General features: G+C 43.6%; 1 protein-coding gene across 3 annotated transcripts in view; it reads right to left on the bottom strand.

The window, feature by feature from the left end:
* The window catches only part of LOC146785778 (uncharacterized), a 124,399-nt gene that overhangs the window by 9,022 nt on the left and 90,604 nt on the right, over positions 1-24,773 (bottom strand). For 2 of the 3 annotated variants that reach the window (XM_085633643.1, XM_085633642.1), the window contains exon 4: positions 9,810-9,863. The exons of the other annotated variant lie outside the window; for it this stretch is intronic. In XM_085633643.1, coding sequence (XP_085489769.1) covers positions 9,810-9,863 — 54 coding nt within the window. The remainder of the gene's footprint in view (positions 1-9,809; positions 9,864-24,773) is intronic. 3 annotated transcript variants of the gene reach the window in all.

Genomic DNA, 24,773 nt, shown 5'->3' with positions numbered 1-24,773 from the left:
AGGAGGAGCAAAATGACCGGGTGGAGTGGGGGTGCCCTTGCCAGGATTATGCATCAAACACACCATACAACTCTTAACCACCCTCTCAGCACATTTAGCAATACCATCGTTCTTCCATACAGGGGACAATAACTTACATATACCTTTCGCACTAATGTCTGACAAACCGTGAGCCATAGTCACAACAGCTAGCACATATGCATCCGGTAACATCCACCTCTGATATTCTGACAAGTCAACCCAACATCCATGCGCGTCTAACTTCCCCGTGCTTTCTTTCCACTTGATCTTTTCAGTTTCAGTGGCCTCATTCTGAATTGCTTTCACGCTCTCAACAGTGTCTTCACACATACCAGTCTCCGTCGGCCACCTCACTGAACTCGTAACATACATTCGGGTTACAAGATTCTTAGCCGTTTCTTTAGCAATCTCATCCGCAAATGCATTACCACGACCAACGTCATCCGTAACCTTTCGATGCGCACTACATTTAATGATCGCCACCTGTTTAGGCAATGTAAGTGCATCCAAAAGATCGTTCACGAGCTGTCCGTGTTGGATCTTCGTACCATGCGATGTCATAAATCCTCTTTCTCTCCACAATCGACCAAAACTATGTGCAACACCAAACGCATACTGACTGTCGGTAAACACATTCACTCGCTTTCCCTTAGATAAAACACACACTCTTGCCAATGCAATCAATTCTGCCGCTTGCGCTGAATTCTGACTCAATCTCGCAGTTTCCACAACCGTACTCAACGTCACTACAGCATACGCAGTCGTCACATCACCATTCGGCAACTTAAAACATGAACCATCAACATACAATGTGCCATCGGGGTCTGTCAATAGAGTGTTTTTCAGGTCCACCCGACCCTTCCTTTCTTCCTCAGTTCGTAAATAACAATCATGTGGTGGTACATCATCTGATTCCATAATAGTCGGCAACAATGTCGCCGGATTCAGCACATTACAACGCTTGATCTGTATATGACTTGCCAAAAGTGTCAACTCATACCCGGACAACCTTGCACTCGTCAGATGTTGAGTTTTTGTCCGATTCAGGAGAGTGTCAACTGCATGTGGAACCATCACTATGAGCATATTATCCATGACCAGACCTGCGGATTGTCGAATAGACACCGCAGCTGCCGCTGTCGCTCTCAAGCAACTTGGCAACGCTCTAGCTACCGGGTCTAAAGTCGCGGAAAAATACGCACACGGACGCTGCTTACCACCAAATTGTTGCGTCAAAACACTCAACGCACAACCTTCTCTCTCGTGAACGTATAGTGTAAATGGCTTACTGTAATCAGGACTACCTAACACAGGAGCCGAACACAGCGCATCACGTAGTTCAGAAAAACTTTTCTGACATTCTACCGTCCATGGCAAAGGAGTCGAAACATCCTTGCACGTGAGAGCTATCAATGGCTTCGCTAACAGTGAAAAGTTCGGAATCCACTGCCTGCAGTATGACGTGATACCGAGAAAGGCACGCACATCTCTCTGAGTTATTGGCACAGTCATTCGAGCAATTGCTGCGATTCTTTCAGGGGTCAACCTTCTTCCCGCCTTTGACAATAAGTGACCTAGATAGGTGACTTCTTGACAACAATATTGTAGTTTAGAAGGTGACACTTTGTGATGTAAGTCACATAGATGCTGTAACAGTGATACTGTAGCAGTTCTACAAATCTGTTCAGTGTCAGCAGCTACCAACAGATCATCAACGTACTGAATCAAGGCCGCACCAGCCGGTAACACAAACGCATCAAGTTGACTCTTAAGAGCTTGGCTATAGATCGATGGACTCTCACAGTAGCCCTGAGGTGCGCGTTTAAACCTGAAACTGCGACCACCTAATGAGAAACCGAATAGATCTCTGCTTTCCTCAGCAATTGGAATGCTAAAGAAAGCATTCTTCAGATCAATTACCGAGAACCATGATGCAGAAGCTGGAATCAGAGTCAGCAAAGCCGTAATGTCAGGCACCACGGGAAACTGTGGAATAACAATTTTATTTACCTCCCTTAAATCAATAACAAAACGATACACAGGAGGCTTGGATGGATCAGTTCGTTTCAAAATAGGTAACACAGGACTATTACACACGTTACCCCGAGTTTCTTCAATAACATCTTTATCGATCAAATCGTAAATGATCGCCAATAGTGCTCGTTCTCCATCAAGAGAGATACGATACTGGGGAATGCGCGGCAATCGCACATTTGATTTCAATTGAACAACATAAGGTGGTATATCCAACAGGCCTACATCATTGGGACCTGTTGCCCACAAACACTCAGGAAGAGAACTCAATTCCGGTGGGAGCTTATCAGTCGACAAATACATAGGAGAGATCACTCTCTGACCCAACGTAAGCTCCACTCCCGCGGGAGAACAGTACAAAGTCGCATATAACCGCTTCAACAAATCCAGGCCCAAAAGATTCTCACCACAACCAGTAGTCAAAATCAAAGGAGCTTCTAACTCACGAGACCCAATTGTAAGGGGCAAAGGGCTAGAAACTGGATTGCTAACGGGGGCGCCAGAGAATCCAACGGAAACATTCGTTAAGCCAGACAAAGGTGCGCCAGGGAGTTTCGAATGCATGATGGAACTTTTCGCTGCACCAGTGTCCAACAGAAAAGGCTCAACTACGCCCAATGTGGCAACTGCGACATAAGGCCCTCTCTGATCAACCGGAACTGATACTACTCCCTTTCTTTGTCTATGGCTGTCCTAGTAAGTACCATCAGCATCAACATCATGCTCGACATAATAGTCGTCCACATGATACTGCGCAGATCTACCAGACGATGGATCGCGCCGATCAAAGCAATTTTGCGAGTCTGATGAAGTGGCAAAACGTTCAGTCTGATTCTGAGTAACACCACGACCTCTACCACGTGACGCTTGTTGAGGACCACTACGACCTCCTCGAGCCGAAACACCATTGTTTCGGTCACGCAAAACTGGACAATTAAACTTCAAATGGCCCTCACCCCTACAATATGCGCATTGATTATACCCCAACATAGAGCGAGGTGTAGAGGAGTCAGTACGCGACTGCGATCTAGAAAACTGCGATTGTAATCGATTTGGCTGTTGCGAGTCATTTTGATTCGAGCGCGGAGGATACGCTTGCTGCAACAAGACCTTAGTTTTAAGATCCTTCATTTTCTTATCTGCGCGTTCGCTTTCTTCTTTCTCTCTATTTTCGTAGTATTGGGCCGTGGCTAATATCTGAGCAGTAGTAGAAACGGCCCACGAACTTTCAGAATTCTTCAACTTGTTGCTTAGTTCAGGCAACAAATTCGATACAAATTTATCAACGAACAATTGCTGACCTCCCTCAGAGCTCATATCCTGACCACTATGATCGATAAATGCCTCCTCAAATCTCGTAAAGAAATCGGAGACACTCTCGCCCTTCTTTTGTTTGCACGCAGACAATTTGTCCCAATTAACGCGTATTGCTGGCATAAGTGTCTTCATAAGTGTAATTATCCTCTGGGGCAGATTCTCAATGATCTGTTCAGGTTTAGCCCCACCAACCTGCCGTCCATCAGCCGCCGCAAGAGCAGCCCAATCACCGCCTAACTCAGCTGCGTGGTTCTCTTGATGGATTTTCGCCCAAATCGGTTGAGGGACTACGTTACCAAACAACATGTCGATATCGGCAAGGTTCATGACAGTAGCATCCACTAATTGGGACAACTCCTTATAATAACCTGCGGGATTTTTGCGGGGGTCAGGCAAAGTTTGTTTTACCTGCAAAACTTCCGATCGCTTCCACGGGAGGTGTATCCAAACTCTCTGAAAGTGTGGTAGAACAACAGGATTAGCAGCAGGATCACCTGGCATCCATACTGGGGGAACTTCCCGCATAGGATACTGACCAGGTTGAGCCGTCCGCTCCTCAGTTTCGTCCTTAAACAATGCTCGAGGTTGGACTGTAGATCGAAAAGATAACAGACGCTCTAAAGCACGTCGGACATTACCACCCACAATCATACCAGTCGAAAACTGATTCTGAAGTTCAGTGATCTCGGGCGGTACATTGTCTACCTCCTCATTATCCCACTCTTCTCTCAAGGATTTACACATTTCCTCGAACACGAATCTTTGTGTGGGCTCATTGAACTGGGAAAATGTCTCAAAAACTATACGCGAAGTGTACTTCGCAGGATGCCTAATCCATTTACGCGCCATTTTCACTAACGACTCACGTTCCCTACCATCAGGAATTTGACTGCGCCTCTGAGCGACATCAGAAAGATCAGACCCGAGTATTGGTCCGAAAAGTGGAGAATAGAGATTAGCGACAGCATTAAATATACGACTACGAACGGAAGGAGAAGAAGAAGAAAGCACAGGAGCAACGACATTAGAAGTAAACGTAGAAGCAGTAGCGGTAGTCGGGATAACGGGAGTAGTAACAAGATTGGGCTGATGAGATACTGGCAAAGGAGCAGTAGGAAAAAGAGCGGGTAAAGGAGGATGAACAATTTGTGGCACAAGGGGATTCGGAAGAACAGGAGGAACGACAGGCTGACCAGCAGCCACCAGAACAACAGGTTGAGGAACAGGAGGAATCACAGGACCCACAGTATCTGGTGCATAGGGAGGTGGTGATTTCAATAGATAAGACAATATGGGATCTTCTACCGCTTCTTCTCCCATCTTATCAGGACTAGACGGTAAAACCGGATAACATTTATCCACCGCCATATGATGAAGTCTAGCACAAACTTCCTGCTCCTTCTCGTCTTTGTCTCGCTGATACTGTTCTGCATTTCGCATCACCGTAATAACACCTTCTCTCTTATTTTTCTTAATCTGTTTGATTTCTTTCTGCTTGGCCTCTTTACGCCATAACCGAAAGGAATCAAACATGGCCGGCCTAACCTTCTTTTTAAACAATTTAGCTTCAAGATTATCTAATATTGCAGTTTCGAAACTACCATGTGATGGCCAACTAAGAACACCATCATTTTTAGTGTAACGAATCCAATATTCATTGTATACAATAGGACCTACTCCGTGGCGACTATAGAGCTCATAAATTGGAGTTCCAACTGGAGGTATCGGACATGAATCCTCCAGTCGGGAATCCGTGCTGCAACATTTAAGGAAACCAAACAAAGTACTACGGCCAGGCATCGTGCACACTAACCGAGTTTACAAACTTCAAGGGCTATCGAATTACGATGTCCTCGCAAAAAAAATGCAAGACCCTCGGTTTTGGCAATTGCAATCGTCAAATAAAACCCAACAACTAAGAACCAACAACTAAGAACCACAAATGCAATGGAACCATGCAAACAACCAGGTTTAACCAAGAACTCTGGGAGCGACCCACAAATACTTAACTGAAAGAGCAATGGCGTCACCAGGAAGGCCCGTCTATCGTCTCGCCGTACAAAGGACTACGCCAGGTGCCAAAACAGGTCGACAGTCAGGGCATCAGTCCGTCGCAGCCGTCAGGAGGCGGGAATCTTCGCGGGAAAAGTCTTCGGGCCACTTATTTCGAAAACTGGATCGATGAAGCGGGGTGCACCTTCCCTCGGAGATTTCACACGAAGTTCCCCACGATCGCCGGGCTTTGGACCGGTACCGCTGATGTCGCCCTACGTTGGGCGCCAACTGAAGGACTGGGCTATTCTAAGGCCCAGCGGTGCCAGGGGACAACACCTGAAACCTTCGTGGGTTACCTGTTCCGGCGTACAAAACACAGAGACACGGGACACCTCCTGTGACGTCAAAGATCAGCGTTTATTTACTGCAGGGATACAGAAATCGCAAGAAGTACACAACGTGTAGGTTCTGAGAGACTGCTTCAAATTGTACAAGTGGATCGCTCCTTTTATACACATTTTCGTCATTGCACAACATGACGAACAAAAGGTTACAACTCAGTTCCCACAGTAAACTTCAAAAGGGTCGCATTCATGTTTCAGAAACCCGGAACATAATTACAGCAACATTGCCGGTTCCCAACTGTAAAAGCACATTATCCCCACATTAAGCACATTCCATTCTGACTGTAAACGAATTAGGAGAAGGGACAGAAACAGATGCAAAGGAAAAACAAGGATGCACAACAGATTGGAAAAAGAGTGTAAAGAGCAATATCGGAAACTCGATTGCAGGATCAAAGGACTCATGCCTAATGCATGCATAACTGAAACAATAGACTGGCACGGCAAGATGAGCCTCGAGCGGAGCCATCTGCCTTTGCCGTGTCATCCCCCTCATCATAAAAACACCTTCAAAGGAACACGTGTCCTCCACGAAAGCTTGGAAATCCCAGGGTCACGAAGCGGACAGTGTCCGTTCGCTGGCTACTTGAGGGCAAGAAACAAAATGGATGCCGTATCTAAGATGGAACCCAAGGGTTCAGATAGACATACCCAGGAATGAGACGAACCGTACATAGTAGCGTAGCGAAAACGCGTACACCCACTAAACTCGTCATTTGCAGTTCGTAGATACCAAACTCGTCCATATTCGAACACACCCAAAATGTGCCATTACGATTCTCACGGAACCTCACCGTAGCATAAAATGGAGAGCAGCAAGGATCTTGAGATAGGCTGGGAGTGACAGCTCACAGAGTCAAGTTCCTGCTTCCCACTCACAAACCATCTCCATTATGACATCTGGGGGGAAACAGTATCTGACCTTGACATCTTGGCTGGACATCCCAAATAAGTTAATACTTTGTCTAAAAATCCACTCTACTCTTCTCCTCCTCAAATCTTTTTAGCGCATGGCAAGGGACAGCAACAAACGCATTCAGTGACATGTTGAAAGGTTTGTATGTGTTAGCTCTGCTTTTATGTTTGCTGCAGGGCTGTGATTGGCTTTTGGGCTGCAGTGTTTCAGCTGGAGGGGGGGTGGAAAGCACTTACACATGTGTTTAACATTGAAGACAATGACCCTCCGGCCCAAGCCAGAGATTCCCCCCGAATGCGTAGATTCCGGCCGGACTGCAGAGGCTCCGCCCAACTGTGTATATTCCCGTCCGGCGGCAGAGATTCTAGCTAGGGTGCGGAGATTCCGCCCCGAGTGCAGGCGTAAAGATACGACTCATAAATTACTATTGTGAATACTGAAAGTTGTAAATGACTTCTGTAAATACCAAAAGTCATAGGGGCATAATTACAAGCCCCAATCACCACTGGAATGTCACTTTTAGTGACGTTCCTGTGGCGATAAGAGCTTCGCCTTACTTACAAGGCAGCGTTAAGCCACATAACGTGGATTAAAGCTTCCTTGCAAATAAGGCACCTTTTCACGCTGTACTTAGCATGAAAGGGGAGTGCAATGGGTGTTGCGTTGGGCATTCCATAGAAACACGCATTGATTTTGACGCTGCCCCTTATTTACAAGGGCAGCGTAAATAGGAGGCAGCGCCGAAATTAAGAACAGGGAAAACCTGGTCTTAAACAGGCGAAACAAGTAGAAATGCTTTATTTCTCTACATTTTTGCTTCTTCCATGTGTGCTGCATTGTGCAGCACACACAGAAATGGCAACAGCCCATTGATTATTTATGTACAGGAAGTTGCCCCTTCCTGCACATAGACAATCTTTTTTTTTTTAAATGACGCAACACACATAGAAATGACAAAACGCCATTTAAAGACCTTCCTGCACATAAACAATCTTCCCCTCAATGCAGACACCCTTGCACTATGGTGCAAGGGGGCCTGCATTCGTGCTAGGCTGCTAAATTTAGCATCAGCGCAGGACTGCACCATATTGTTGTAAATATGGTGCAGCCCTGCGTTTTAGAAGTGGTGGAGCGTGGCGTTTAGCCAAGGAGGCTAACGCCATGCTCTACTACTTTGTGGTAAATATGCCCCATAAAGTTAGACTTTTGGTTCAGATTAGCTTTGTGAATCGGCCCCATTGTTTTTGTTTTTTCCCTGTGATTTACTATGTGGAGAGCTTAACTACTTTAATCTGCTTCCTTGTGTTTTTCAAAAACACTTTCAATTTTTCATTGTGTCCCACAGTCCATGGGGATTGTACATTTTCTTTTTTAAATATTTTTTATTTGAAAACAGAATCTTTACATATCTGAGACATCATAAACTTCAAAACAAATATATGTGGTACCATCATGTCCACACTCTGTACAGCCCACCAATGTGAACTAAAATTGAAAATATACATTAGAAAGGTAAAGAAAATTCCAAATACAATGTCATTTATATAGTTGATCTATAAAGGGGCACATCAAGCATATGAAACAAGCGTGTAGATTGTGATTCAGAACTATATAGAGAGGTGTTCCACATATAACTAAGTCGATTAAGGAGATTAAATAAGTATTGACAATGGCTTACTCAGACTGAGTTTCAAACCATTAAATGGACTATATTGGTACAAAAGACAGAATGTAAAGATGAGTGCTCTCAAATGTAGTATCTGTCAAGTTTTTTTTAGTATTTCAGCAGATGGTGCCCTGTACTGACCTGTGAGTTAGTCTGTTGCAGAGCCAAAACTTTTGAGCGCATTGTTTTTCAAATGCTGTTGTGCGGAGGCCTTCCTCATTGCCCCCTGATGTAAACTTTTCCTGCTGCCCAAAGTACTTGTATAAAACACCAGGAGAACCCTGTTGGCTCACGAGAGCCAGGGTAAATGTAAGAACCAAAAAACACTGTCCCATGGGACTCATTCACCACACTTCTATATCTGCTTTAGAGTTGTGTAAATCAATTTATCAACCTTAATATTCACAGAGATAGGGTACAGGACACTATAATTAGGCCTGGGCGGCAAATTCCGTTCCGCTCGCGGAATTTGCGAAATTTGCGTGATTTCGCGCTCCGCGGAGAACGCGAGATTGCTCAAAAGTATGCTTTCCGCGATTTCGCGAAATGTTTGCTTGTTCGCGTTCTCAAATGCATGTTCGCGAGATATTTCTCCTCGAGCACGCAAACAGCAATTGCAAACAGGAAAAAAGCATCGCGAACAAGCAATTCCGCGTGTTCGCGGAATTTCTGCGTGTTCGCGGAGATTTTTACCGTTTCGCGGAGATTTGCGTAACGCAATTCCGCAAATTCCGCCCACCCCTAACTATAATTAGTGTGCAAATTATTCGGACATTTATATTGCACGAACAATATACAATACTAAACAATATCTTGTTCCAAAATTAATGCAGGAGACTCAGTGCTCAGAGAACAGATACATATACAAAACAACATCACCCAAGACACTGAATAAATCCCAGAGTTGCCTATAACTTCACGGTAGAAGCAGAGATCCTATATATACATTTAATGTATCTCCTAGGGAAACACAGAATTTTCACGAGCAACTGTGGAAGTAGTTTTAACGTATCGACCCATGTTTATTTTTCATGTTTCATAAGGACAAAAAGTCACGCGATTAAAATTCCTAAAACAAAGACAAAAAAAACAAGATAAAAAAACAATCCTTAGGTCTTCTCCCCAAAAGACATATAATACCAAAAAAGGCCTAACGTACCCTGATGTTTTCTCACCCATGGGTCTTTCAAAGAACCATATTTATCACTCTATAAAGGAAGCATTAACCAATATTGACCTCCGTGTGGGCAATACTTCATGCAAACACACGCACCCTGTGTAGTGACCACACTGACACACCTCTTAAGTGGTACCAGCAATGTCAACTAGGGCTGATATCCTTCATTAATAGTCCCGTCCAAGTTAAGTTCTGCAAAAATTCCAATACATTCCTCAGTAAAAACTGTTACATTCAAAACATTTAGTTTGCAGAGCCACAATCGAGTATTGGACTTACCAATGTAGAAGTATCAAACTCATTCCGACATGCCACTGCAATGATTGTAGAAGGCTGAAAATGACATCATTGCAGATAAAGTGAATGACTGGGCTGTTAACTGTTAGCCATCTTCTTTGGTGTATAAAAATGACACATCCTTAAAATGTAACTCAATCATCCAATGGGCCAATGTCGGTTTTCCTATCATTAACCCATTACTGATAGTGCACATAATGTACTACCAACCACCATGGCTGCAATCCAATCAACAATATTTATTTACATTCCATTCCAAAAGCAGCAGATCAGACTTTATCATCTATGCCTTACTAGGTCTGCCAAGTACCTGAGTCGTACAATATTCTCAAATATATATTGTGCCCATTGACAGAAAAAACAAGTTATATAGGGCCATATGTATCAAAATCGGAATTTGCGATTCTTAAAATGCGATTTTTAGCAAATCGCATTCTGAGAATCGCAAAACCTGATGTAAATAAAAGATCGCAAAAATAATAGCAATTCCCAAAAATTCGCAGAATATTGATGCGAATACCTATTATGCAATTCATTATTTGCGAATTCGCAAATAAGGAATCGCAAATCTGAGAATCGGCAATTCAGGTGCAGCATGATGACATAACAACCAGGAAGTGTGACTGCCCATGCTGCACCTGAGTGCCAGAAGCTGAGTGAGAGGCTGGGAGGAGAGCTGAGACACTTGTGCACTGCAACTGAGAGAAGGAGAAATGGATACACAGGGGAAGGAGAAGCAGCAGGGGGAGAATCCCAGAAAGAGGAAGCAAAAGTTCAGTGAAAGGGAGCTGGAGGTGCTCATACAGGAAATGGTAGTCAGCCATGCGGTCCTGTTTGGGAAGCAATCCCTACGTGTGCCAGAGGCACGCAAAAGGAACATCTGGGCTGATATACAGGAGAAGGTAAATGCCATTGGTGTGACCCACCGCACCATAGAGGACCTCCGCAAAAGGTAGTATGATATGCGCCAAACATCCAAAGAAAAGGTGGCAGCAAGGCTTGCAGAGGCAAAAAAGACCAGTGGTGGGACGTCCACTGCAACTGATTCTACACCTCTTGAGGAGTTGGTGGAGGGCACCCTGCAGCCGGAGAGTGTCAGTGGCGTGGCTGACCTGGACAGCCTCGAACCCCCAAACACCAGACAAGGTAAGACGCATGCTATTACTCCCCTGAGACATCACCACATCACTCACACACTCAGGAAAGACCCAGGCACTTAACATGAATGCAACTCCAGTGCATGTTAACAAGCACACCCAGCAATGCATTATGGGAGATGTAGTCGTATGCACCAAACAGTGGAGCAGTGAGACCCAGCAAGGCAGAATCAGAATGAGTTATTCAGGAGGGGCAAAACACAGACAGATAGTACCCATGTGACTAGAAACCTGACACATTTATTGCATAACCAATGCGAGGCAGGACACCAAATTAATGTGTGCATTTACATTCACAGCACCACCTGAAACACAGGAATCAATGGCAGAAGGGGAGGATGCATCCCACACTGAAGACCAGAGGAGCAGGAGGAAGGCAGCCCAGCAATCCCTGTGACACGCAGACGGTGCCTCATAGTACCACCACTACCACCGCTGGAGGCAGGTCCACTGGACACAAGTGGAGAAGATCATCCAGGCTAGGGCCAGCGTGCAGCACAGCACACAGCACTGTCCCCTGTCCATCCTAGTTCAGGAATTTCCTCCAGGCGCAGGGCACAGCCATCCACAAGCACAGCTGCTGTAGGTGAAGACACGGTGTTTGCAGGGCTCGAAGGAAACATGCTAAAAGACCAGCGTCTGCAAGCAAAGGCATTAAAATCAATACAGCGCCAGTTTTCCGCACACAACCACAACATGACCCAGATGAGGGAGGGTTTCATTGGCATGACTGGTGCACTGGAAGGACTGTGTTCAGAGATGCGGAGAGACCGGACAGCCAGGCGCAGGGAGAGACAACGTCTCCACATTCGCCTGGACATATACACAAAAGCTGTGAACCGCCTGTCCACTGGCACGTTGCTGTTTCAGCATGCAGCATGAGATGGCACACTGCTGCCAGGATGTAGCCAAGGGCCTGGTGCAGGTCACACATACCATGGACCAGCTGCAGGCAACAGCCACAAGTGGCACAGGACCCCTCAGCTCACTGGAGAGTGAGGAAGAATCCAGCAGGAGCAGCATCACTCCACCCATTCCCCAGGACAGACGTCGGAGTGCACAGCAGGGAAGAACTGCCTAGGACTCAGGGGAGGGCAGTGGGCACCCTGAGTGAGGGGCAACAGGCCATGCCCACAGAAGATGAATTGTCATCAGTGGCACATGGCAATGGATGAGGCAACCCATTGCATCTTGACTCATGTTTGAGCAACAGACTTGCACTGTGTGTTTAACATGTGCAAGCAATTTGGACTCACATTGTGTGCATGTCAGGCTGTGTGACGGATATGCTCCTGCACTCACGGAAATAAAAATACAGTTTTGCACCAATCTGTAGCATTGTGTCATCATTACTCACCTAGAAATAGTTCTGTGTATCTCATCTCGTCTCTGGCGGCCGGCAGCCGCACCAAGACCACCGGCTGGTCTGCATCGTGGAGCTGGCCCCTCCTCATCTGATGAGTCTGAATCTGTGAGCTCCACTGGGGTGCCTTTCCTGGTGGCGATGTTGTGTAGCATGGCACATGTGACCACGATTTTGCAGAATGTCTTGGGGCTGTACTGTAGCGCTCCTATACTCGTATATAGGCAGCGGAAACAGCTCTTAAGGATTCCAAATGTTCTCTCAATGGCACAGCAGGTGGCTCTGTGGGTGCTGTTATACCTCCGCTCCCCAGCAGTGGCTGGATTCAGGTACGGAGTCAGGATGTAGTCACGTACAGCATACGCACTGTAACCTGCAGGGTGACAAGAATCAGGTTAAACGTTGTCCTGCCACTTCTGAGATTTACTGATTATGTCTTTGGAAGCCATGCACTTACCTAGCAGGTAGCCCTCACCAAACTCCCCATCTGTGAGTCGTCGGTGAATTCTACTGTGGCGAAAAATGAATGAGTCATGTGTGCTGTATTTAGCAACAATGTCAGTAATGACATGTTTGGCATTGCACACTACCTGTATGTTCAGGGAATGATAGAACTTGCGGTTCCAGAACACATACTCATTCTGTGAGGGAGGAGATAGCGACATGGGTCCCATCTATGCAGCCAATTACGTGGGGGAATTGGGCTATCTGGTAGAACTCCTGCTTGGTCTGATCTAGTGCCTGTTGTGTGCTGGGGAATTGGATGTGGTGATGCAGCCTCTGTACCGTTGCATCAAGGAAAGCTTGGAAGAAGCACGACAGTGCACTCTGAGAGACCCCTCCTGCAGTGGCTATCACCCCCTGAAAACTCCCTGATGCCAGTAAGTGCAGTGAGCACAGGACCTGTACATGGGAGGGAATGGTGTGTGTCCTGCATGTGGGGTGTTCTAGTATGGGTTTGAGCTCCTCTATTAAGTCCAGGATGCTGTCTTCGTCCAGCCTGTAGTTCACATGGATCTCCTCCACAGTCCACCGGGACAGGATGATGCGCGCTCTGAAGATCCTTTCCTGGCGTCTCCTTCTCTGTGCAGGAGCTGTGATTCGCAGCCTCCTGGCTATCACATACAGCCCAGCCATTGTGGAAAACCCCTGTGGCATTATGGGCCTCTTTAAATAGGGTGCACCTGGTTACCACCTGCTCAGAGTTGGTGGTAATTGCAATGTGCAAAATTGCGAATTTCCCAAAATCCCAAATCGCGATTTTTTCATGCATTTCATTTTGCGATTTCGCAATTGGCGAGCACGTTATTAGCGAATTTCACAAATGACGTGTCGCTGATTACGAGTTCTCAAAATTATTCGCAGATTCAATGCCTCGCAAAATTGCTAATCGCTAAATTTGCAATTACCGTTTTTGCGCACCGGAACACTTTGATACATAGGAATACTCTTTTTTGCGATCGCAAACACCGTATTTTTGCGATTCGCAGTGTTTGCGATCGCAAAACAGCATCATACAAATGGCCCATAGTCTATTTATCGGAGGTCATTCACCTTGCCCCTGTTGGAAGAATATCCTCATATTAAATAAGAGTCACTATGGTGCACCTTGCATGCACAGAGTTTGATTATGTGATGTATTGGTCTGAGCATAATACTGGCAATGTGTGCATCATAGTGTGCATGGTCTGTATGATAAATTATGTGTTCATTAACCTAACACTTCTTTAGTGTTAGCAAATAGTCCAAGAAACCTGATGTTGGTAATTCATCGGCCAGAAGATCTCATAGAAATCATAGGCAAATTCTCCTATACTTGTAACACAGAAAGTCTATGTAAGTGACATTGGTCATTAGGTCCATCTGTAAGGTAACATCACGAGTCCATCCATTTGCATTGCCTCAGTTCCAAACGAGTGGAGATTGCTCCTCCTCGAGTATCCAATGTGACCACTTCAATCCCTGCCAGTATATGGCATCCTCTGTGTGCACCGTCTCGGAGAAATGACGGACCAAAGGTGCCCCCTCTACTCTACATCTGATCCGACTGGTGAGTTGACAAACTCTTTGCTTTACCTTCTGTGATGTCTTGCCAACATAGATATCATTGCTTGAACATCTGATCATGTACAACACATTGCATGCATTGCAACTTGAAAAACTCCTTAAGGTGAATGTTGGGGTTTTAGTAGTCAAAACTATGGTGTCCACAGGAAAATGACACGCTATGCACCACCCACATTTTCAGAGGCCTTGCATTTTGGGTAAACCCCAAAGGGCTCTAATGTCACTTTTCAAATTGGTTTCCTTGTGTGCTCTCACCACATAGCCTCTTAAATTTGTTGTTCCTCTTAAAGTCAAACATTGGTGCTTCTCTACACACATCTTGTATTAATGGACACTGACACTTAATGATCTTCTGAATGTTACTGCTGAAAGGAAAGAATGCTAACCATTGCCATCCTGTTATTGTGCTCTTTTTTACTTTCTGCAGAAAGTAATCTTTCTATTGGATAAAACCAAGCTCGTTTGAGTGCTTTACTAATAAATTTCTTGTGATATCCCCTTTCCATAAATCTCTTTTCAGATGTTCTTCTTCCCTAAAGTAATCTTCCTATAAGAGGCAGCTCCTGCGTAATTGCAGAAACTGTCCGTAAGGAAAATTGTCCCTTAGTGTACGCAGGTGGTGGCTAGTGTATCTGAGTAATGAGTTAGAGTGAGTTGGTTACCTGCAAAGGGTAGTATGCAGTTTTCATCTTTTCTGTATTACTAAGACATCCAGATAACTGATATCCATATTGCTTCAGTTCCTGGTGAACTTTAAGTCTGGGCTCTGTTCATTGAGCCATTTGCTGAACAGTAAAAGTTTGTCTTCAGTCCCATGCAATGCCACAAAGATGTCATCTATGTAACATTTTTATACTTTTACTTTCCCACTGAATGGATTATTGTCGTCATTAATTATTTTAGCTTCAGATTACCCTATGTACAGGTTGGCTATGTTCCAGGCAAAGCAAGCTCCCATCGCCACTCCGTTCTTCTGTTCATAATACTCATTTTTAAACGTAAATTAGTTCTTCTTTAAAGCAATGGATGCTAACTCCATAGTGTAAGACCCTCATCAATACTTTCATTCCTGATAACCTTTTTTATAACTTCAATAGCTTCTTGAGGGATATTAGTGTATAGAGACTCAACATCATATGTCACTAGAGTATCCTCTACCTCATTATATTCTACACCTTCTGTGTCATTAACAGACTGTTTACTGACTCTCACAAAAGATCGAATCTTAGGGCCCTCTTTCTTAATATAATGGTCTATAACCCTACAAATCACCTCCAATACTTTATCCACACTCTTGAAACAATTAGCCTTCCTGGTGGTTTGTGAAGATTTTTGTGAATTTTAGGGAGTGTGTAAATGACCAGAGTTCTTGGGGAGTCCTGTTCCGAAAGACATAATCATTCTCATTGATAACAACCTCATTCAAATCCTTGGATGTGGTAGGCTGGATTTCCTCTTGAATATTTTGTACTGGGTTATTGGTTATTTGCCTGTAGTATCTCTCATCTTTCAGTTGTCTATGGATCTCCAGCTCATAATTATGAGGGTGTTGGGCTATAATGGCACCACCATTGTAAGCAGGTTTAATAGTGAAGTCTGGGTTTGAGTACAAAGTAGACGGTAATAGCTTCTCGTGCCTTGAAATATATGGAATTAATTTATTCAAATCTCTAAACTCCTTAACCTACTTGAGTACCATATATCTCTGCCCTCATGAGGTATGATGGAGGATCAAACTGAGATAGGAGAGACATATCAGATTCTGACTTTGGTCTGGTATCTAGTCTATCTTTGAAAAGATTTCTAAGCCTGATAGTTAAACAAAGTAGTAAAATTCACCCTTGATCTTGAAAAATTCCAGTTTGTCAGTGACTACAAACCTAGTCTCTTCTTTAGTATACTTTCTTCGTCGTGATTCAAAACACATTTTGATACTTTGAAAATGGGGAATCTTTATCTCTTATCATCCTTCATCAGCTGTGGCATTGGTTCCGTGTCTGGCGTGTTCCAGTTGTTATTAACTGCCCTGTTAGCCCCTTCCTCAACCCCTCCTCCTTCCTCTGGGTCTCCCCCTTCCTGGTTGGTCGTACCCTAAAAAAGAGGTTGAGGGTCCATGGGAGCTGCTCACAGACCAGCGGTGCTGGGGACTGGTGTTTCTTGATCATCAACACTAGCTGAGGATTCTGAAAAATTTACCCTCTTATATGTGTAAGAACGGTGTGAGCCAGCCTTGGTATAGAAGTCTGCTCTCAAATTAGGGTACACTAGTTCTTTGTTATCAAATGTTTTGTAGTTTTTAACCTTATCTATGTTTTTACTCAATTGAATCGAGTGAAACTATTTTATTGTCTTTTCTAAGTTATCGAGTACTGCTTTAGTGTTTTCCATTGTGCTGTCACCTTTGATTTTGTCTTCTAAATCCTTAATCTGTTGTTTAAGTAAATTCAGTATTTCCAAAGCTATGTCTATCCCCAGCATCATCCACTGTCGGGAACAATTGTTGCCAATGAAACTAAAATTGGTCCTATATTTTTTGCTGCATGTGAAGATAATTGGTATATTCTTCACTTGAAGGCCTACTTGGAAAATATCTGCCTTCAAGTATTCCATAAGAAGTTTACCGTGTAGTCCTGTTCTTACTGCTTTCTTCTTTAAAGTTTCTATTTCTTCAAGATCAGTTCAATTTCTACGGCTCAACAATCCTGTATTTCCCCAAAAGGAAAGGATGATTTTGCAAATTAATTCCTTAGTATATGATAGGGTTTCTTTTGCCATTCTAAAAGAACACTATGGGTGCAAATGGCTACCATTGTGTCCTTGCAGACAGTCATCTGCTCATTCACATATATACAACACTAGGACAACTCTGTTTGCCCACGAGAACCAGGGTAAATGTAATAAGCAAAAACAATCACTTCTATATCTGCTTTAGAAGTGTGTAAATCAATTTAGTCATTTATATTGCACTTAATATCCTTAACAATAGGGCATAGGACACAATATTTAATGTGTAAAAAAATCTTACATTTGTATTGCATAAACAATATCTTGCTCCATTAGGGCAGATGGGACAGTTCTCAGTGAACAGAGATTGTCATTGATGTGTTGCACAATATGCAGATTTGTATGTGTTTATCTCAGCGCAGCCTTGAGTGCACCATGACATCCCCCTTTTTGGACATCCTGTTCGGCAACATACAGCCACTTTCCTCAATGTGCCATTTTCTGTTATACAGAATTCTTTATGGAGTTCGATCTGCTGCACTTTCTAGGGCCAGATGTTCTAAAATTCTTGGTGGTCACACTCCCTCCAATTCACTCAATCAGAGGGTTTGTAATGGCTAAAAAGTGATTTTTTATGTACTTAGACCACTTTAGGAGTCAATAAAGTTTTATCCATTGCGAAAATGTGGGTAGAAATGTATACAAAATTGCAATTTGAAAGATGCGTGTGGAGGGTGTGCCTTCCAAATTGTGATTCGGTACTGATGTATCTATGGCATGCAACTGGAATTCTGGCCACAAACCGTTGATAAATAACTGACTCCTAAGGTGGGGTAGCAACTCATCAGAAAAAGGAAAGGAGTCCTCTTTGGATCCCTCCTCGCTTTGCGAATTTGAGTGTTAGCTTTGGGGGACTAGGCAGTAGTCCTCGGGTTCACTCTCAACCCCCACTGGAGTTCTTCAGAATTGAACAGCTCTCAAAATTTTCGTCACTGCATCTGGTGAAATATGGCAATTGTCTCTGACCTGGACTTGTACTGTCTCTCCTCTTTCGGTGTGTACACTTCTCTAACCAGACAGTGACCCCCCAACTCTGCTGAATAAAATAAAGGATGAGGGGAGCGAGGCATGAGAACAGAAAGGTAACCAGGACCTTGTAATAAGAGAGTTGACGTATAAGGAGAAGGGAGCTAGAGATAAACAACGTTGAGCAAGAGCTATACACTAATGCAAGAGGGATGAGTTAGAACAAAGGAAAGGTACAGAGAGTTGGATAGGGGAGGAGGTAGGTAGAGAAAGAGAAGACAGATAAATAACTTTTAGAAATCGGTATAGGGGAAAACATGCAGAGAGATGGAGAAGGATGAGATACATTTACGGGTTGGGTATAGATAGAGAGAAGCACAGGTAAACAGGTAGATAGGCGTGGTATTAAGAGAAGCATAGAGAGAGCAGTGAAGCAGAGAGATGTGCAACATGAGAAGACTTTTAGAAAGATGGGTCATGTTAAGAGAGCAATGAGGCAGAGGGAACGATAGAGAGAGAGGAGTGAAGGGTGAGAAGACAGATGAGGTATGTAGAGAAAAGAGGTGAAATAGAGAGACATAGATGAGATAGAGAATGATACAAAGGTAGAAATAGAGAGGAGAGGGGTTTGTCTTTGCATATGCTTTTCGGAGTAAATAAGTCAAACCATCTGTCTTTGTCATAACTTTTCGTAAAAAGCAGATCAAAACTATGGCATCTGATATAACATTTTCCAGTGAATCAATCAGGCCTACAGCACTGATGATTGGCTCATCACCATAAGCACCACAGGCCTATTATAATAACCACAAGCTTTCAGACAATGGAAAAGTGAAATAAAAGGACTCTTTTTCAATAGAAGCATGAACCTTCTTATCAATCAAGACCGCTGAGAAGATCAACATGTGGGCAGAGACCAAGTTTTTCCCAGAGTACTGCTACTTAAACTACTTTTTCTGGTCATCACAAAAGAACTGGGGGCAGCTACACTGTAGAGCCAGACCATAAAAGGTAGAGTAAGACAATTAGATGGTGAGAAAGGAGTAAGGTATTAAAAGAGGTCAAGTAGAGTAAACAGAGATGTAAAGCGTGGGAGGGAAGTTGGAGCTGAGGTGGTGTAAACATGGTGAGGTAAATTGAGGGGTTAGATGGTCTGAGATGCAGGTGGGATGTAGAGATAGATTAGGCGGTGAGAAAGGTGGGGCAGAGAGAGGTGAGGTAGAGAGAGAAAAAAGAAAGAGGTAGAAAGAGGTGATATATAGAAAGAGAGAGATGAGGTACAGAAAGAGATAATTTTAGAGTGAGGTGAATTAGAATGGTTGAGCTATAGGGAGGTAGGATGGGACAGTGCAGTGAGATGCAAAGATAGGGTAGAGGTAGTGGGAGAATGGAGTTAGAGATTGGCGACAGAGAGGTAGCATTATAGAGATCCCCAGAGATTGCTTTAGAGAGAGGTAAATGGAGGTGGGCTAGAGAAAGCTTGTTTGAGAGAAAGAGATGAGGTAGATCTAGGAGAGGCAGAGTTGGGAGAAATAATGGCTACACATAGATGCAGATAGGAAAATGGGGGGGGGATAAAGGGAAAGGGTTGAGGTACAAAAGGTGGGTTGCAGTAAGAAGAGAGACACATGTGACAGATAGAGTCTTTTATAAATTAAATGCCACCAGCTGCTTGGGAGTGCAAACGTTAAGAATGGCAGGCTATTTTGTGAATGGTGCATGCCCAGTGTTCAAATTGAAAAATAATGTGTTTTTTCTGCACACCATTATTGCTAGGATCTTCAGGCTTCTCTATTAAATTTAAAAGAGGGCCCATTAGAGGGTGGGGGCTGTGAGAAATTGCCCACTTTGTCCATGCCTTAAAACATCACTGCAACAAGACAAGAGATATGCATTGCTAGCTTTTAATTTCTTGCAACTCTGTGAGGGCCTGTTGCAGGCAGGGGGCATCTTTCAATTGAAATGGATGAAATGCCCTTTTGTCTCCATTCCCCCACTTCCACTACTACAAGTATCTAGCTAAACCCCCAACATGTATGATTTATGAAAATGCTTTGACCATCTGAGTTTTTGTCTTGTATGGCAAAATGGAAGGATGGTGTAGTTGCCACTCAGCTTGGAGCAGGTGATAACCCACACCATCCTCTGACAGAAGCAACCAAGAGTGACACTGAAGAACCATTGTAGTGCCTCAGGCTTTCCATCACAGGTGTACTCTATTAAATGCAAGAATGAGGACCTAGCAGGGACATAATGTGTCTGTACATCAATGTTACTAGATGCGTAGCATTGTAGTCTATCTACTAATACCCGAATCAATGTGACTAAATTGTGTTGTGTCTCTAATATTGTAGTGGTGCTCTGTCAGTAAATGTTCTCATGTTGATATTTTGTGTAGCTTAAAATTATGCCCAAGTGGACCAAAGTGTTTCAATGGTTTGTGTTACTTAGCACATAATATAATAAATGTTTCATGTGCAAACTTAACAGGATTAATCTTAAGTGTTATCATTGGTTGCTTCTATAATATGTCTCATTCCTTTTAATTACCTGAGGAGAGTATTCACCAAAATCTCTGCTACAAAATGCTCACCATCAACAGCTATTTTAACTTAATGTAGACCGATATTGGTCCAAAAGGTGCATTTATAAGTTTTGAAGGGGACTCAATTACTACATGATAATAGACCTTTATGATTGGAAGGGCGTTTTGGGATATAACAATAAGTGAGTGGAACAACAAGCTCAATAGAGCTGCCAGACAGATAAGGCACACTGTCATGCAGGCTCCCCCTGCCATTTCCATTCCTGTAATCAATGCCAATTAACCCTGGTGACTAAGGACGAGGCCATGGGTGTGTTGTGCCAGGGCATAAGTACTGCCTCTGACCAGGTCTAAATGAAGCCATTAATGTTTTGCTCTCTTTAAAAGGTTTTCGGGACCCTGGACTAAAATATTCCTATGTATATTTTGAATAGATGCTGCACTGTACTGCATTTTTGTCCAAGTCCCTCATTAAAAATTAAAATTAAAATAGAAAATGGAGGAAGAAAAATGCCCGCCGACATTACAGACAGGAACAATAGATGACATTTGTGAGAAGGTTGATTAGGGAAGAAAACTACATTTAGGACTGTGCGTTATTGCAAAGGTTCATCTTTTGCAGCTTAAGAGTTCAAAAAAATTGCAAGTGATGCAATGTGAATCACTTGCAAAGTTTTAAAAAAGCATCTCTCAGTGACCCCTTTGAGTAGTGGGAAGCCTTTCTGTAGGTGAATGAGGTTGCTCAGAGCGACATATTGGCTAGCACTGCTTGAAGAAGTTTCCCATTCCCCATTTAAGCCCACTTCACTGGGGTTTAAATGGGGAATGAACCCCACCTCTACCCCAGCTTGACACCGTCAAGGTTTTAGACACACCCACCTGCTTATCTCTAAGGTGTGGACGGTGAGATTATCAGTCTTGTTTGCCTGGCACCTTATTTTTCCCAGCAGGACTGTTTCCTGTTACCTAGTGACCACATGAGAACTGCAGCCAGCGACTCTCTCCTGCTCCAGGATGTACTGCACATGGGATATCTTAAAGCAAGAAATTGGTAGAGGGGACTGTAGGACTTCGCCCTTTTTGCAGGGTTATCCCCAAACATTTTGCTTCTTTCTTCTGTTTTTTTCCTGACCTGGTGTTGTTGGTTTTAGAACGCTGGGCAATTTTCCACTTACCAATGTAATCAGTGCTAAAGTGCATATGCTCTCTGTGTAAATTGTGATGACAATTGGTTATGCAAGATTGGCATATTTGATTTACTCGTAAGCCCCTAGTAAAGTGCACTGAGTGTGTCAGGGTCTGTAAATCAAATGCTACTAGTGGGCCTTCAGCACTGATTTTGCCACCCACATGAGTAGCCCTGAAAAGGTATCTCAGACCTGCCACTGCAGTGTCTGTGCAAAGTTTGTTAACTGTCATGTCGACTTCGCTGCTTGTGTGGGTGGCACAATCAGTGCTACAAGCCCACTAGCAGCATTTGGTTTACAGGCCCTGGGCACACACAGTGCACTGTACTAGGGGCTTAATAGTGAACCAAATATGCCAATCATGGAATCACCAATCCATAATAACAATTTACATGTTGGCACTGAACGGGAGTGGAAAAGGGCTCAAAGCATCTAGACCAGCAAAACAAAGTCCAACACACAAGACACAGAAAGCAAAAAGGCAAAAAATACAGGGGAAACCCACGTCAATGATGCCATGTCTAACAAGGAGTACTAACCCTGCTGTTTGGGGGTTAGCCTGCAGTTGCTGTTTCTGCCACGGAGAAGACAAGGACTGGAACTTTGCTTTGAACCTGCTTGAAGAAGTTCTCCAAGGGCCTGTGTGTGTTTTGAAGTCTCAGGGACACAAAAACGTCAACCCCCAGCTCCCCTGAATTCTGCTGCTGAGAGTTCTGACCTGCCAGGAGGTGCCTGGTCCAGTTCTGGTCCTCTAAACATTGTGCTTGCTGCAGGAAGAACTGAAAAAATTGACGCATCGCTCTTCTTGCGGATGTGTTTTTTTCCGACGCAGCACGGCTGTGCAAGAAGAATCTCCACGCATCGCTGCTGCTGAAACAGATGCAGCGCCTGTCATCGCTGCAAGAACCGATGCCTCGAGGGATCGCGGCTGAAGGAACCGACGTAGCACCGCTCGCCACATCAAGCGCCGATGCATCCCAGATTTCCACGCATCGTACCTGTGTGGTAAGTTTTCCCGACGCATCACTCGCGGACCAGAACTGTATCAGAATCGATACATCACTTCCCCATACAGACCCGATTCGACGCATCACTCCTCCTGCGTGCAGAACTGTCGCATCGCCTCCCCATGGTTTCAGGAACTGATGCATCTCTGCTTTTCGACGCTTCCCTTTTCTGCGACTTTTTGGCCTTGTGAATTTTTACGCATCTACAGGTACTTTGCGAGAAATCACGCACCCATAGTTTTCTATGGACCAAGTTGTTTGAAACCTTTTTAAAGTCATATTCTTTTTACACGTATGTTGGATTTTTGTCATTTTAGTCCTGTTGAGTTTAGAGAAATATACTTTATTTTTCCTAAACAGGTTTGGTGAACATGTGTGGTGTTATCACTGTATTACTGTGTGTTTTGAGTACAAATACTTTACACATTGCCTTTGGGATTAGTCTGTCTGCTCGTGCCAAGCTACCCAGGGGGTGAGCAGGGGTTATCTAAAGTGTGTATCCTCCTTACCTTGACTAGAAACAAGGGTCCCTATTTGGACAAAGGTATCTACCTCTGATAACTAGAGACCCCCATTTGTAACAAGGACCATTGAATTGAGCATTGTGGATAAACTTTGTTAGTCTTCAGCAAGGGTGGTTGTCCTAGACGCTGGATGTAATCAAGGCCTTGTGCTTTGCATACCAGAAATTTGCTACAAATGCAAGTCATTTATAGTAATGCTTGACTGAGTACCCAAGCAACCTAAACCTGGCTTCTGATGTGCTCTGACTAAGATGTTTTAGCTTAAATCAATGCCTTGCCCTTTCCATACCAGAAATTGGCCACAAAAGCAAGTCATTTATAACAATGCTTGACTGAATACCCAAGCAACCTAAACCTGGCTTCTGATGTGTTCTGACTAGGATGTTTTAGCGTAATAAATGTATTGTTTATTTATTTACGAAATGTAAACTATGTATTTTTTGTAATGATATGATGACACTGGTTTTGCCTCGAGTGACTTGAAATTGTAAGTTGTTATCGATCTAATAGGTCCACTACTTTATAATACGGTTGCAATTTTTTGCTAACGCGTCTCATTAATGTGCATCTAGTACTCTTCCTTTTCTATAATAACCTAAGTAGTCCTACAAACAAACATGTTACCATAAATACCTCCTTTCTGAGTTATTTATGTAGAGCTAGAAAAACAGGGCTGAAGAAAGAAAAGATTTTTGTTTTGTTTTTCACTTTTTAAACAGTTGTTTTGATTATGCTCTGTGACCTGACCTGCCTTTCTCCTGGCTGCTGACTCTGGCAGAACTCAATTGTATTGAATAATAAGTTATTGCAGTTGAGTTCTGACAATTTCTTTAACATCAGCGACTGAGTGCGTCATAAGTCACCGATTATAAAGAAATTAAGACAGGTTTTTACACAGGAATTGCAGAATCCCATGTCTAATAAGAATTTAAGTATATAACAAATTTATATACATGGGACTTTGTAATCCCTGTTTAAACAAGAGAATCCTATTTCTTTAAAATTGGTGACTTGTGACGCACCCATTCGCTGATTATAAGGAAAAGACATCAGAACTTGACCATTATAAGTTATTACAGTTGCGTTCTGACATCACAATGCCTGCTGCCAGAGTCAGCACCAGAGGTAAAAGGTAGTTCATGTTCCAAAGCATAATTGAAGCAGTTATTTAAAACAACAAAAATGGAAGGTTGCTTCCTTTCTTCTGCTCTATTTTTTAGCTTAGCAGAAAGAACCTTCATTTTACGCACTCATTGTGTCTAAACATTCCATGCTGGTGCAACTTAAAAAACAGACTTCTACTGAACTGTTTCTAATACTGGTTTGAAACAAATAACTAACAGGTT

This window comes from Triturus cristatus, chromosome 11, assembly GCF_964204655.1.
Source record: "Triturus cristatus chromosome 11, aTriCri1.1, whole genome shotgun sequence".
NCBI lineage: Eukaryota > Metazoa > Chordata > Amphibia > Caudata > Salamandridae > Triturus > Triturus cristatus.
This window is presented reverse-complemented; position numbering and strand designations above follow the sequence as displayed.